General features: G+C 44.5%; 1 protein-coding gene across 1 annotated transcript in view; it reads right to left on the bottom strand.

The window, feature by feature from the left end:
• LOC119446044 (solute carrier family 2, facilitated glucose transporter member 8) overlaps positions 1–12,971 on the bottom strand; it is a 142,867-nt gene extending 129,896 nt beyond the window's left edge. Inside the window, exons 1-2 of the mRNA XM_049663170.1 lie at positions 12,725–12,971; positions 3,853–4,074 (exon numbers count right to left, since the gene is read on the bottom strand). Coding sequence (XP_049519127.1) covers positions 3,853–4,074; positions 12,725–12,916 — 414 coding nt within the window. The 5' untranslated portion in view covers positions 12,917–12,971. The remainder of the gene's footprint in view (positions 1–3,852; positions 4,075–12,724) is intronic.
• Positions 12,972–15,507: the final 2,536 nt, after the last annotated feature.

Genomic DNA, 15,507 nt, shown 5'->3' with positions numbered 1-15,507 from the left:
TAAAACAGCATAGTTACATTTTTAATAAACTTTCTACCGGAACAATACGAAGTCACAAGTTCCACTACCTTAGGCACCAGCCGCTTTAAAGGAACCCTGAACCACTGTTTATCGAAGTGGAGAAAGGCATTTGAAGGGGAAATAAGCTATTTCAGAAATACCTTGCCGCAAAAAGTACTTCAATGCGTGCAGCAGAAGCGGAGTTATTGGCAATCAAACACGGCTTCCGTGGTGCTTCCACTCCTTCAATGCCTCGCAGGCCTTGCACTGCAAAGCGCGGCGGGCCCGCAACGCTCCGGCTTCTAAATGTGACCGTGGCGCGCAGTGCAAATTTGGTCTTGTATGTTAACGACGACGCCACTTCCGATTTTGCGCCTACGACGCGACAAACGTAAGCCAAACTCAGTCGTCCTCAGCAAGCCGGAGTGCGCTTATTCAGTAAACTCGTTGCGGCACCCCGCCACGACTGCGGCATCTACGCAACGTAGCAGACCGCTGCCACATGTAGCTATTAGCTACCGTACAACCGTAGTGCGTATGCGCAGCGTTTGCTTTGTGCACGAAAAGGGTTGAGTACGTGCGCACCCTCATATGCTGCACTCTAAAGGTATGTTGAGACTGCGGTCGTAACGTTAGCAAAGCGCGCATCTGTCGTAAAGCCCGTACCCTGCGTTACTAGCGTTAAGATCGTTAACAATGCTGGTCGTGCACATTGTCGGTTGCATACGTTACGCTTCTTAAGACCGGCCAATCAAAACGTGAGCAGGCCAGATGTGTATCAGAGAAACACAACCGTACGTACACACCACCGCTACACTATACCAGTGCCTCGTATGCTACGCGCACACGCAAACGCAGTCATGGCCGTTGCTCTAACTGGGGATTCCGGAAGTCGCGTCACCAGAAATTTAAAACCGAAACTGCGGCGCTTGTTGGTCACGTTGCAACTGTCGTATCCGTATGAAATGTAAGTGTAGCGCGCCTTCCAACATATACGCTCGCCTGTGGGGATGGCTGTTGCACTATTAACGCTTAAGCGTTATGGGCACGCCGCGCTTCGCAGTGCAAGGCGTCCGTGGACAAGGCATTGAAGGGAGTCGAACATCGGTGGCTTTAAAGGAACCCTGAAACGACTTCGACGATCTTGTACAAAAGTGCTGAGCCGTTAGTGTAGGTCCTTCTGGTCATTAAGTGAGACATCGAAGCGCTCCGCGTAAAGCGTGTAATTTACTATAAGGTTTTTAAAATGTGCATTGCTATCGATCGCAGTGACGCCGCTCCTGTGAGTTTCCAGCCGCCCGGTGTCCTGCTACGTAACGGGGGAGCGTGACGTCAGTAGGACGACCTATCCAACTGGCTACCCACGTTGCGTCATCAAGAATGCTTGAAACATGCCAATGCATTAACGTTATTTTGAATAGCATACGTATACATAGTAGTTTGTGAAACCCTTAATAATAGTTATAGAAATGTAATAAATCTAGATGCTTCTTCAAACCAATGTCCCACTTCCGCCTGAGACGGCAGATCGTCTGCTACAGTTCTGGCAATGGGGTAGCCCATGGGAGGCGGAGAGGTTCTCACATGAAAATTGGAGCAGCGATGTCTTCTTTGGCGGAACGAACAAAATGATACCAACGCTGTATTACGCTCGTTGTGCACTGCAAGTGTGCGCAGGAAGTAAACTACGGCGACTACACGCTGTAGAAAGACGCGAGCGCTGCCCGTCAATGCCAACACTGACCTCCTTGGTCAGCACAGCGGTCACACGCAGTTCTGAAAAGCCGCTTTCAGCGGTAGCCGCAGGTTCCACATTTGTCAGAGAGTCAAGTTTTGTATATAGTTTCCCTAAAATGAAAGAAGAAAAATCCTCGCAAACCGAGATCCAAAAAAAAAAAACAACCAGCGTTGCGAGGGAAATGCAACGTGCTTTACTACATGTCATATCGTCCGTCAGAAATCCGCCAGCTCGAGTTAGACTTCAGTATTCAAACCAGGTTGAGGGGGGGGGGGGGGGGGCACGAAAGGGGCTGTTGTGCTGTGGTTGACAAACTGCTGTTTGTGTCCTCATGCTGATACGATTGATGGCAGTTTTGTAGACTGTAGGGATGCCCTGTTCTTCGGGGACATTTTCCAAGGAACACTCAAACATAATTACATATCACCCCTTATTCAATTCGTTTCCTGCGTTTTAAAAATGCCTTTGACCTAACATATGACGTGATCATGTTACGTGGCCTACATAGCCTTTGGCGCAGTAGATGTACGACAAGCATGCTGAACAACGGGACGCACTGATATTCATTTTTTTTTCGGGAGTCTGCTGCTGACGTTGAAGATGCACAAGAAGCGCCACCGGACTGGACGTCCTTACTGGGCGCTTGCACGTGCTTGCCTGACTTTTGAATGTATTTTCAGCCTTAAACTTCTGTAGCTCTTTGCATTTATGAAAGTTTTACTCTCATGTAATAATTTAGAGGACGCTTAAGCTTCGCTTTAAGAGTGGAACGCGATAGCTTTCAAAGATCCCTGGCTGCAATGATCAGGCTTCCCGGCAACTGAATTATGTTTTCTTGTATATTCAAATTACAATCTTACGCTATCACGTCTGTAGGCTGTGGTTAAGTCGTACTTTACGAGTTTTTCTGACGGTTTTATTTTCGGAAATTAAATTTTGCTCACTAACGCCTTGCGCCACGCAGAGGGCCTGTGTGATCGGGGTGGTTCGGCAAGATTATTTCCGGCAACGACGCCGGCGCGCCCACGCCGACACCGACAACGACGCCGGATTTTCTGCGACACAGGGCCCTTAACGCTATCGCGTTAAAATAAAAGACTTTTGTACCGTCTCCTCCTCCGACGCAGAAAGTGTGGGTTTAATTCCCGATAGATGTGGTTTCATTTTTTTGTGCGCCCTAATTTCTTTTTTTTTAGATTTTGGAGTAGCGAAAACGTTATAAGTAGCCCATTTAGCCAAATTCATAAGTTAGTGGCAGCGCTTTCTTTTTATGCTGACAGCTACAAACAAATATTACCCGCGTAGTATAGAGACAGTCGTAAGCCTACCTATTAGATATTTTCATGTTATCAGGCGACACTCAAACCAAAATATTGCCGTAAACAGCTACTTGTTTTCTTATTTATTTATGATACACTCAGGGTCAACAAACATTACAGAGGGGAGTGGTGTATTTACATTGTAGTTTTTACATTGTCTATACGCATGCTGCAATGCTGCGAACGCCCTCGGCGGAGTCCGTCTCTTCTCGCTCAATTCCGCATCAAAAAGAAAAAAAGAGTGCAAACGATCTGCGTGTTGCCACCGCGTCTGCATCAACCGCGCGCAATTCCTCTTTCAATTTCGCTCCATGTAGCCCAGTCTTACCACGTAGGAAAGAGACGCGGGAACACACTTGGTTCTAATCAACCCGAAGTAGACAACGCTTGCAGTCACTGCTTGAATGAGGCGGGACATAGCGATGGCCACATGGTGTAAAAGTTGAAGGGGAACACCGCGGATTGAGGGCAGGGTAATGTTTAACTACTCACACCTGTGTTATTAGAACACACTGACAAGAAACTGCCAGCCAGTGAGCCAACATTCCTTGAGAGATAACCTCTGCGTCTAGGCGCACGAGAAAAACTGTTTAAGGGGCCTCTTAAGGGAAATAATAGTGACGCAAGAGCAACCTTTGCTACAGGACGACAAACCGCCGCCGGCTGTTATCTGTCAATAATTATTCTTCACGTGACCGGGGGCGCCGCAGATCCCATAGAGCTCTGTAATGCTTGTAGGCGGAAGCAATGCGTGGATGACAGTAATAGCGTGGTATGAAAGCGTGTGGTGCATGCCCTGGCACCCATCCCTCGCAGTTTGCTCAGTGCCTGGAGTGCCTCTATCTTGCGGCCATTGAGCAGAAGCCAGCGGGGGCTCTCCACGGAGAACTGGCTAGCGGCGACGAGCACGATGGCGCCAGCGAAGCACGCCATGGCGAGCAGCTCCCACTCGAGGAACCTGCCCAGCACGTACGAGTAGAGGACGCCTGCAGCGATGGACAGCTGCACGATTCCTCCCTGGGTAGCAGTGATGAAATGTCAAATCAAAATGTGGCTTACCTCAAAGCCAGAGAAGGGCAACGAGAGACGCCGTATTGGGGGCTCCGAATTAATTTGAACTTCCTAGGGCTCTTCATCGTGTAACTAAAGGTTTTGCATTCCGCCACGGCTGAGAAACCCCGTGCTCGGCAGCCCTCGTGCACTGCAGCATAACGTCGTATCCTCTTGGCCACCGTGGCGGGTCGCAACGAAGGTAAGGCTTGATATTTGGGTGACAAAGAACAAACATGGCCTAAGTCACATAGACATACACACACCACGGTAGCTCAGTGGTTCTGGCTTTAAGCTGCTGAGTACGGGGTCGCGGATTTGATCCCCGCCACAGCGGGCGCATTCCGATGGGGAGGAATGAAAAACGCTCTTGCACTTTCTTGAACTCCTCCTGCATTCTGTGTCCACGCTTTTCAGGTAAAAGTACTTGTGCACTTTAGCCGCCCATTTATTGTGATCCATGTTCCTGAGTATTTCTTCGAAGTAAATTTTGCTCTATGCTTCTGATTCAAAAGAGGCCCAACCCATGGCACGCTGCACTGCCTCATTTGTGATTTTACCGTGGGCTCCCAAAGCCAACCGGCCTACCAATCTTTGGTTAATTTCGAACCCCGACAAGATATTGGATTTCAAGCATAGAATGGTATTTGCGAATGTTAGCGCTGGCACCATTACTCTTTTACAGATTCCACGCACCACCTCATCTTAATTCTGGCGCCCAAAGTGATCTTTGTTCCATTATTGCTGCATTCCGCTTCCCCTTTTTTTTCAGATTATCTTTGCGGGTGCTTCATGCAAAACATTGAATTAGGGAATGGACAAATAGTGCAACAGAAGGTCCCCGGACTGATGTATGCGGACGACATACTGCTACTAGCGGAAAATGCAAGAAAGATTTACAGACACATGCTAATATGTGTGGAAACACAGACACAAATCTAGGCTTGCTATTTGAGACAGAAAAATCTGGAATTATCTCTAAGGAAGAGATGAGCAATTACGTGGTGACAATTGAACAGCCAGTTATACACGTAGTCAAGAAATATAAATACCTAGGCATATACATAAACGAAGGAACGACCAATAAATTCTTAATGTTCTTAGTAATTTTCATGAAAACTTATTTGTTAGCATTTAGTTCTATATTCAGCCTACAGCACCAGTATACATGTTTTGAAGGTTGGAGTTAAGTACAATTTGGTCCTCACTGCATGTTATTTCATTAAACAGCCCACAGTGATCCGCGAATAATCTGATTTGTACGGGCACTGTAATTATGTTAACGATGTCATTAATATATATTAGAAATAATAAGGGCCCTAAAACAATGCCCTGTAGGACACCTGAAGTTACAGGAAGCTCACCTGGAAAGTTATTGTCAATTTGAACGAACTGCTTAAGGTTAGTAATGCACGCAGTTATCCAATTATTAGGTATGTTGGCAGGTTAATCAGTTCGAGTTTTTCGATAAGCTGTAAGTGTGAAACAACGTCAAACGCTTTCCTGAAATCCAATAATATTACATCAATTTGCCCAGACTTGTCAAGAACATTTGCGAAGTTATGAACGATGGTAATTAATTGGGTAACTGTAGAAAAGCCTTTACTAAATTCATTCTGGCAATTAGAGAGAATAATTTTATCAGTAAGGAACTTGTTAATCTCTTTGGCTATAATATGTTGCAGTAAGTTGCGACAGGAAGACTTTAGTGATATTGGATGATAATTCGTTAAAGTGTAGCGTCACCCTTCTTTGGTACAGGTACGACACGTGCTTTTAACCAGTCACTAGGAAGGACAGCAGAGGACAATGATGCATGAAAAATAGTAACTAAAAAGTGGGACAATTTTTCTGCGTATCTGTGCAAGAAAATATTCGGTATGCCACCTAGTCCAGGTGAGGATTTAGTTTTCAGATTAAGCAGTATAGAAAGGACGCCTGGTTGCGAAACCATATCTGGCGGTGCAATATTTGCTATATCATTTGAAGATGGTGGATCACATGAACTGGAAAAAAGACGGAGAAAATACTTGTTGAAATGTTCAGCAATGCTTCGCTTCTCAAGGACCGGGCACCCCTCGTGTATAATTTGGTCAATTAACCTAGATTTCTCCTTCAAAAAACCCCAAAACTTTCCCGGTGCATTCCGCATGAAATTGGACAGAGTGTGCTGAAAATACTTTTCTGTTCCATTTCTTTGCATTTCTTAATATATCACCGACTTTACTGTAACGGGAAGCGTTGCGCGTACAAACGGACAAACACAGGAAAAAAAGACTTGAACGGATAGAGCGCAAACTTTCAACTGGTTTTTTATTTGTGTAGAAGCCACAATATATAGACTGCTTTGACACGTGCCCCAAAAAGGAAGGGGGGGGGGGGTAATGGGAGAAGAAGGGGGAGGGTTGCAAATCAAGCCCACCTCAATTCAACAGCAGCTGCGCAGAAAATTATTTTCCGCTCGATACAGGGTAACAGAAGTGTCACTTATGCAAGTATCGCCTTTTTTTTTCTTGATATAGAAGGCTTCTAAAAGTTCTCGGGAAGTTTTGTCGTTACTTTTGCCTAAAACCTTAATGCTATGAAACATAGGCACACAACCTTTGCATGCAATGCAATGAGCGGGCAAGTGCGCTCCTCTTTTTTTTTTTTGATTGACAAGGCATGCTCCCCCGCGCATTCATTCACGCAGCGCCCTGTTTGGCCCACATATATCCGTCCACATTTGAGCGGGATTTGGTAAACAACGCCCGTGGCACACTTCACGTACGGTTCGGCATGCTTCACTCCGCAACCGCTTCCCCGAAGTCCTCCATTGATCCTCGGGCATAACCCAGATAGCTTTTTTGGAGCGGAAAAAACCACCGGGATGCCATGTCTGTTGGCCACTTTTTTTATGTTGTGGGCGACTTTGTGCATATATGGCACGACCGTGGTCTTCTTTCTGAGCAGACGCTCAGTGCTGCTGCCACGTTTTTCTTGTTTTGCCTTCTTAAGAAGTTTCTCCGCCACAGCCGTGATGACCTCGCAGGGGAAGCCGGCTGAATTCAGCCTGTTAATCGGATTGTAAAGCTGTCATGCATTGCATTCGGACAAGACTTTGTGAGAGCAGATTCCAGGCACGAGTTTGCAATCGCCCTCTTAACTATCTTCGAATGTGCAGAATTATATGGAAGAAGCTCTTTCTGTGCTCGTGGAGCGTAATGCCAGCAGATATGATGCAAGCCTATCTGTAATTTAATATCTAAAAACTGCAACGAACCATTAGTTGGCAGTTCGTGAGTAAAAGTCAAACCATTGCCATATTGTCTAAAAAGCGTTAAAATGCTATTCACTGAATCCGTGTTGGTCAAGGTTATTTGTTTGGATAAAACAATTAAAAAATCGTCGACATACCTAAAAGCCTTGAGTACCCCTTGGTTAGAAAATTCATGATTCAGGGTATCGTCAATAGCAGCTAAAAATATATCACATAGGATCGGGGCGACACAGGAACCGATACAAATACCTTTCCTTTGAATGTAAAAATCATCGTTAAAAGATATAAAGGTGACCTGCAAATAAAATTCGAGGATGGACATGAAGCTGTCTACTGCAACCCCAGCGGAGTTTTGAAAGGCTATTTCGCCATTCCTTTCAATGCATTCTCTGACGGCACTGTAACTGTTACTGCAACTGGCCTGTACGAGCTCATCTTATGCTTGTCACCTTTGCATTGGTAAATTAGGTTCATCTTGCTTTCAGGAAATCCAACCAGAATATTTTTCCTTGCAATCAATTGCTCTATGGCATTAGTCAGCAGTGCCTTGTTCTTCGGACCGAGGCTGCGATCAATAACGATTATGTTGATTTATTGGCCTCCACTTCGAAACGGGTCGGTGACAAGGAGTCACCTAGCCTGCCTGAGTTACTCAGGTATGCTATATATGCTTTTCATTCTACCATTTTTGTATACGTCTCTTTAATCTTTCTTCTCTTCCCCAAAACATCTCTACCTACCGTGTACCGCTAAATATGACTGTAACGGATCCGGTCGTAACAATCTGTTCCCTGCTTTTTTCTTACCAATACTCTAAACGTCTCTTGCTTATCTCGACTGCTGACCGGTTGATCCTTCCGTCCACATTAATTGCAAACGCTTCTGGAACGTGTACGTTACAGAGGTGTACGTTCGGCTGCGGGACGGCGGCGCCATCTAGGAGCGATGGCACACACTACTTCGCCCGAGCAGTGGAAGGTAGAGGGGGAAACCGGCCTGGGCATGCGGCTCTATGACGCGAAGAGCCGCGAGTACACGGAAGAGAGGGCACCGGAGTAAATTTGCATTGATTTGAATTTGCATTTTTATTGACACAAAACAATTTACAAAAATGGATTTGCAATAATGCATCTGAATCCCTAGCCTGAGGCTAGTTGGGTTTCATTTAAGTATAATTATCAAAAAGATTATGTCACATAACAAAACAATAAAGATTCAAATAAAAACATTTTACTAACATTATAATACTTTAAAACTAATTATAACACAATTATTACGCTGCAGTACTATTTCAAATGTTTGCTGCATTTATACAAGTAAGTTTCATGACATTCGCAGACATATTGTTACGATTGTACAAGGAATACGTTCATGTATGCACTATCGTGAGCAATATAAAAGGGAACACAGGAGCGCGTGTCAGAAAGCCTCGAACCCTGCTATGGCGATACGCGGCGGCCGCCGTCGAAAACAATGTGCAAAGGGGGACGCTGTTCTAATAACTGTTGGTACCCCCCCCCCCCCCCCCCCATGGGTCTGTTTACAGAATGTACGGAACTTCTACTCGCCAGCGCACAGTGATAACTGTTTAATATTGCGGTTACTGGTAACTTTGTGCGCCGAAGCGTGGCCAAAAGTATCACTATTTTAAGGCGTAAGAAACTCATCGCGTCCATTGATAGGAAAAAAAATTGATTGAAAATACAAACCAAGGTCTAAAAGTTCCGTCATACGGCTGCACAAAGAACAAAACATTAAAGAAAGCATGAAAGAAAAAAAATGACTCGCTGTACGTCACTGCGGCACATAACCATCTCGCCGGCTTTCGGCGGCCAATGAGACGCCGTAAGCTGCCGTTTAACGACAAACGCAGGCGCGGTGGGAGTGCCAACAGTTAGCGGAAGTGCGCCCCCCTTTTCCCCTCTGTTTTCGACAGCGCCATCCGCGTATCGCTCTAGGTCAGTTTCGAGGCTATTTGCCACGCCTTCGCGTGTTCCCTTTCATATTGTTCACGATAGTCCAGAGCAAAACACATTGTAAGAGGGTTTATACACAAATGCAATAACGTACAACGTAACTATACATGGTAGTCAATTCAAAATGGTTACTCGTCCTTTAAAGTAATTTTTTCCTGGTTTTTAGCAATTAATACGTGGATATATCATATACATAAGAAATGTGTTTTCGATGCTAATTAGGATAAATTATTAGTCTGTTTTAGTTCTAGTGGAAGGTTATTCCATACGACGACTCCGTTTGCTGTAAGTTTTCTATTACCGTAAACATTTTTTGTTTGCTGTTGCAGTTGCCTTTTAGTTTGTTACGGCTTTCGTGGCGATAACATTAAAAAATATGATGAGCAGACTGGGTAGTTGCTGCTAATACTAGAATGGACCATTAGTGTATATTTATAATAAATTAGAGTGGTGAGCGGCGTGATATTTAGGCTTCTAAAGAAGTCGCATGTTAACGTCGTATGTGCAGTATAGCCTGAATTTATCATGAAGCATATAGCTGTTTTCTGGAGTATTATAACTGGTTCTACATATGTGTAATATGTGTGAGCCCAGGTAACTCAACAGTAACTTAAGTGGCTATGAATATACTGAAATAAATTATTCGTATGTTGGCATGTCAAATATGTATCGGTATTTGTACTAGAGAAAACAAGCTTTACTAAGTTTCTTGCAGACTTCGCCGATATGAGGTTTTCAGTTAGAAGATTCATCAAGTATAATGCTAAGTATTTTATCGAATTCACTCGTTCTAGCGCTGAATTATTTAGGGTAAGCGTACATGAGTGTTCTTCCAGAATTTTGCGCGATGAATTAAAAACAATATACGTGGTTTCATGTGTATTTAACGCTAGTTTGTTTGAAGAGAACCACTTGTGGATATCGTCAAACTCTGAATTCGCACAAATAAAGGTATGGGCCGGAAAGTCTTGGGCGCATATGAGAGCTGTATCGTCAGCAAACATAGATATTGCAAAGTTTTTTTATCTCGCAATGAAGGTCGCTAATGCATAGTGAGAAAATATTGGTCCACGAATTGAGCATTGGGGTGTACCTATAGTTGTTTCAAGATACTCGTACCTGGTATCAGCTACTTGCACCATGTGTTTACGGTTTTCTAGATAATTTTTTGAAGAATTCCAGGCACATTCCACGAAAGGACATATAATTCGTTTGTTTAATAATATGCTGTCATTGACAGTATCAAAGGCTTTTTTTTGTCGAGAAATATACCTACAACTGTTCAATTGTTATTTAAGTGGAAGTTAAGTTCAGATAAGGACAAGACGGCTGCGTCAGTTGGCCTACCCTTTCTAAACTCACGCTGACAGGGTTTAAGAATACTTTATCATTCTATGAAAGAGGTAATATGTTTGACTATTAGTTTTTCGCATACAATATTTACAGTACTTAGGATGGAGATCAAACAGTAGTTTTATGGGTTGTTTTTGTCAACAGCCTTGTGAATCGGGATTATTTTTTAAAACGTAAGAAGGTCGGCATACGCAGATGTATAAAGCGATGTCAAATATTTTTTCTAAAGGTACACAAAGGATATTGATGCATTTCTTGAGCGCCAAAGAAGTTGTGTTGCCACAACCGACTGAACATTTGACTGGCATAGCACTAACTAGAGTTACAATTTCACTAGCTGTTAAATCTGTAAATTTAAAGGTATTAGGATTGCGAGATGGATACGTAATGTATTGTTCGTTCATAGTCGTAGCCATAACCTGAGAACCTACTGAACCAAGATGGCCTCACGTGGCATATGTGCGGCGCCCCCTGGCAACCGCGTGGACGGTCACATCTGCGCCTCCAAGGTGAGATCGGGTACCCCAAAAATTTTAGCGCCGAAAGCCACCTAGCCTCTTTCAACCCCTATAACGCTGGGTGCGTTTAACGATGCATTGCAATGCAGAGCGCCTCGTTCGGGGCATCCTTGAACCAGATAAGAAGGTGCTCGTGAACACAGCCTCGTAAGCTTCGGTCTATATAGATTCCAACAGGGCAGGTTGCATCTGCTGCATTTTTCCTCACTTTTTGCGCTCCTTCCCTTCACGACCTTCTGATGTCATGTGCTACTCAGTACATTGGCGTTCCAGTTGTTGCACTCCAATGCATAAAAATCTATTTTTGACGCATGATTGGCAGCGCATATCATATAACTGGTAAAATCCTCAAAATTCATTCTGCCTTGTAATTTGAGAGGTGAAAATCGGTTGATCGCACAAGTACAGTCGGCCTCTTCCGGCAGTTTAGTCCCCGGATTACAATTGTTGTATATCGAAGGCAACTTAATTCCATGCAGTCTATAAAACATCTGGTGTGCCGACCGCATCACACGCAATCAGACGACCCACATCACAATGATTAATCTGCAATTGTACAATAGCACTAGCTAAGTGCTATCAACTTTTTCTTGAATCTGTCGCATGTTAAGGCAACACCTCGACACTGACGATCACAGCAGCTTTACACAATCCATAGGAAAAACTGGTGTTAACGAACTAGGGTGCGAGTTTATTGTTTGCCTATAGATACTCATACATGGGGCCTGGTCGATAGACATAGAAGAGAAAAATGTTACAGTGACGTTTCACTTCGTGAACGCGGGGGACGCGATAGCGTACGGGAACTACAGGGCACGCGAAGCTATCGGCTCTCGGTGCACCTCCACGGTCCGCATCGCAGATCGCTTTCAAAAGAGGGCTCGCGCGGCCGCGCCATACACAGAAGCCACCGGAATAGTACTCCGCCCCCCCGCCCCCCAGTGGGAAGATGGCGCGCTTCCACCCCGCTTTCCTGCCTTGCGCGCATGAGATTCAGCCGCCATCGTCCGCTCCTCGTCGCACGCTTTCACTCGCACATACGACATACGGCGCGCGAAGACGATGTTATCGCGAGACGAACCCGATAAGTCCATTCCACAGACAACACCCGTAGCAACTGCCAGAGGAGGTCAAACCAGCGGGCCTACGTATTGAAACTTAGTCATGATATATTCCTGCGTTACGTGCAATTATAACTAGGAATTCAGATGCAGTATATAACCAAATAAATAATAGGATGGAGGAACGGTACCCGGCGGTCATCATATGTGGTTTATAGCCAAGTACGCAAAAGCCCCTGTTCACTCAAATACTTCATACAGATCATAGACAAGTAGATATATGGAGCTCCGCTAATACAAGTGCAAGTCAGAAGGGACCGTTTCTCGGCCACTACAGCTCATCTGTCTTACCAGTCAGGGTGACAGCACTGTTTAACTTTCGGTAGTCGTGCTATACTGACAGCTTTATTACTACGGATGCCACATCATGCTCTCCATATGACAGCATACCAAGGTGCCCCGGTGCCGAGGCAGCGCGACCTCCGTGACATAGGCCGGCACGCAGAGCGACACAATGCCGGTGGCGACGCCCGTCATGAAGCGGCCCGCGAGGAAGAACAAGCTGGAATTGGCTGCGAAGATCACCGAGTAGCCGGCCATGTAGGCCAGCGCGCTGACAAGCAAGGTGAATCGGCGCCCCATGGCCTGGCAGAGAAAGGTGCCCGCCACAGAGCCCGGAATTGCACCCAACGGCAGTAGAGAGGTCAGCCTGAACGAAAATCCCAGTGTCCGGGTGACGGCAACAACCATAAGGATATCACTCAAGGGAACTTGTAGGCTACTTGTCAGAAATGGTAGGCAGTCGTTTCCTAACTCACTGTTCGTTATCAAATGTCCACAAACATCCATTTCCACCCTGTGAAAGTGGATGTACAGCGAAGCTGTTTGCCGACGTTAGACGACATCAGACAAGCATCACCACCGCAACCGACGTACATCACGCGCGCACCGTACTTGTACGGAATAGCAGCATGTATGCTCATTCATCTAGGCCCTACGCCAAGCGCAAGTGCCTTATTGAACTAATTGAATTTGTCAAAGTAAATTGCGTCAGAAAATTCGTAAAGAACCACTTACACACAAGCTGCGGACATGATAGCTTCGGATTGAAATTCGAATATATTTATTTTATTTTTACTTGTTTATACTTATTAAACTTGGGCCCAAATGGGGACCCAAGCATGAGCGGCAGTATACATGAATATTTCAGTATACTATATATGCATACACAAATGAAAAAGAAATAGAAAAGCAATGCAACACATGCAATGATCAGAAAAAAATGAAAGCGACGACTAAAGATTGATAGACGATACAGTGAAGGTATAAAACTTGACAAACACTAAAACAGTATCCGAAGGAGTTCAAGGCATCAGGAAAAAGACGATACGCCCGTACGAGCACTTGCAACTATTCTAGCGAGAAAAAATGCAACAAGTACCATTGGTAAGTTGAATAAACGAGCGAACGTTACAAAATACTGGAAATACTAGAATAAGAAAGATGTCGAATGTATCAAACAAAATTCACGTGTAAAACAAAAAAGCAGTAACAAGGCTCGCCTAACAATACCGTTAACATTAAGACGCATGCGTTCAATAGAATCAGTGCTTATCAATTCTGATAATGGCAGGCTGTTCCAATCTGTTATAGTGCGCTGGAAGAAAGAAAACTTGGAGGTTAGTTCGGGTGTTATAAGTAGAGACCGGATTTTAGGCGAATGCCTTTTTGGTTCCTTGCGCTCCTATCGCCCCACTTTGATATATGAGCATGAATTAGAGGTTAAGAAGGGCTTTTATAGTGTTTTATAATGCCTATAAATGCCTATTTTGGCGTTTGTGCCTAAATCCCTATAAATGCATATTTTCAATATCGGCGCCTATATGAACACTATTTACCCTCAAGTTTCGCTTTCGAGTGCAGTTAGAGACCGTTATTCATGTTCAACGTTCAACACGCGCACCCTCTCGAGTGAGGCTAGCTTAGCAGGACTATTTGAAGAATTATCAGGCATTTCCTGGGATATTATTGGCCTTAGTGAGGTTAGAAGAACTGGTGAGTCTTACACAGTACTGACTAACGGCCACGTCCTCTGCTACAGAGGTCTTCCAGATAAGAAAGAATCCGGGGTAGGATTTCTAGTGCATAACAACGTAGCGGGCAACATTGACGAATTCTACAGCATTAATGAAAGGGTAGCAGTCGTCGTAATAAGCTGAATAGGAGGTACAAAATGAAGGTAGTACAAGCCTATGCACCAACCTCTAGTCACGATGATGAAGAAATTGAACAGTTTTATGAAGATGTTGAACTAGCAATGAGAAAGGTGCAAACTCAGTATACTTTAGTCATGGGCGACTTCAATGCAAAAGTGGGGAGAAAGCAGTTTGGTGAGCAAGCCATTGGCAACTACGGCATCGATTCTAGGAATGCAAGAGGAGAGATGTTAGTAGAATTCGCGGAAAGGAATAGGCTCCGAATAATGAATACCTTCTTCAGGAAGCGCAGCAACAGGAAGTGGACCTGGAAAAGCCCTAATGGAGAAACAAGGAATGAAATAGATTTCATACTCTCTGCCGATCCAAGCATAGTGCAGGATGTAGAAGTGTTAGGTAAGGTTAAGTGCAGTGACCATAGGTTAGTGAGGTCTAGGATTTCTCTCAATTTGCAGAGAGAGAGAGTGAAATTAGTCAAGAGGAAACAGGCCAACCTAGAGGCAGTAAGGGTAAAAGCAGACCAATTCAGGCTGGTGCTCGCAAACAAATATGCAGCTTTAGAACAGGAAGATGAAGATAACATAGAGATAATGAACGAAACCGTAACTAGGCTGATCTCAGAAGCAGCAATTGAAGTGGGAGGTAAAGCACCAAAGCAACCTGTAGGGAAGCTCTCCCAAGAAACAAAGGACCTAATAAAGAAACGACAAAACATGAAAGTGTCCAACTCAAGAGATCAGATAGAATTCGCTGAACTGTCAAAACTGATCAACAAGAAGAAAGTAAGGGATATTCGAAATTATAACGTGGGAAAAATTGAGGAAGCCGTAAAATATGGACGCAGCATGAAATCAGTAAGAAGAAAACTAGGCATAGGACAAGGCAAGATGTATGCACTGAAAGATAAGCATAGTAATATCATCAGCAATTTCGATGACATAGTAAAAGCAGCAGAAGAATTCTATACTGACCTGTACAGTAGCCAAAACAACCAAGCTTCTTCCATTCGAAATAGTG

This window comes from Dermacentor silvarum, chromosome 1 (assembly GCF_013339745.2).
Source record: "Dermacentor silvarum isolate Dsil-2018 chromosome 1, BIME_Dsil_1.4, whole genome shotgun sequence".
Taxonomy (NCBI): Eukaryota; Metazoa; Arthropoda; class Arachnida; order Ixodida; family Ixodidae; genus Dermacentor; species Dermacentor silvarum.
The sequence above is the reverse complement of the archived record's forward strand: the minus strand, read 5'-3'. Positions and strand labels throughout refer to the sequence as shown.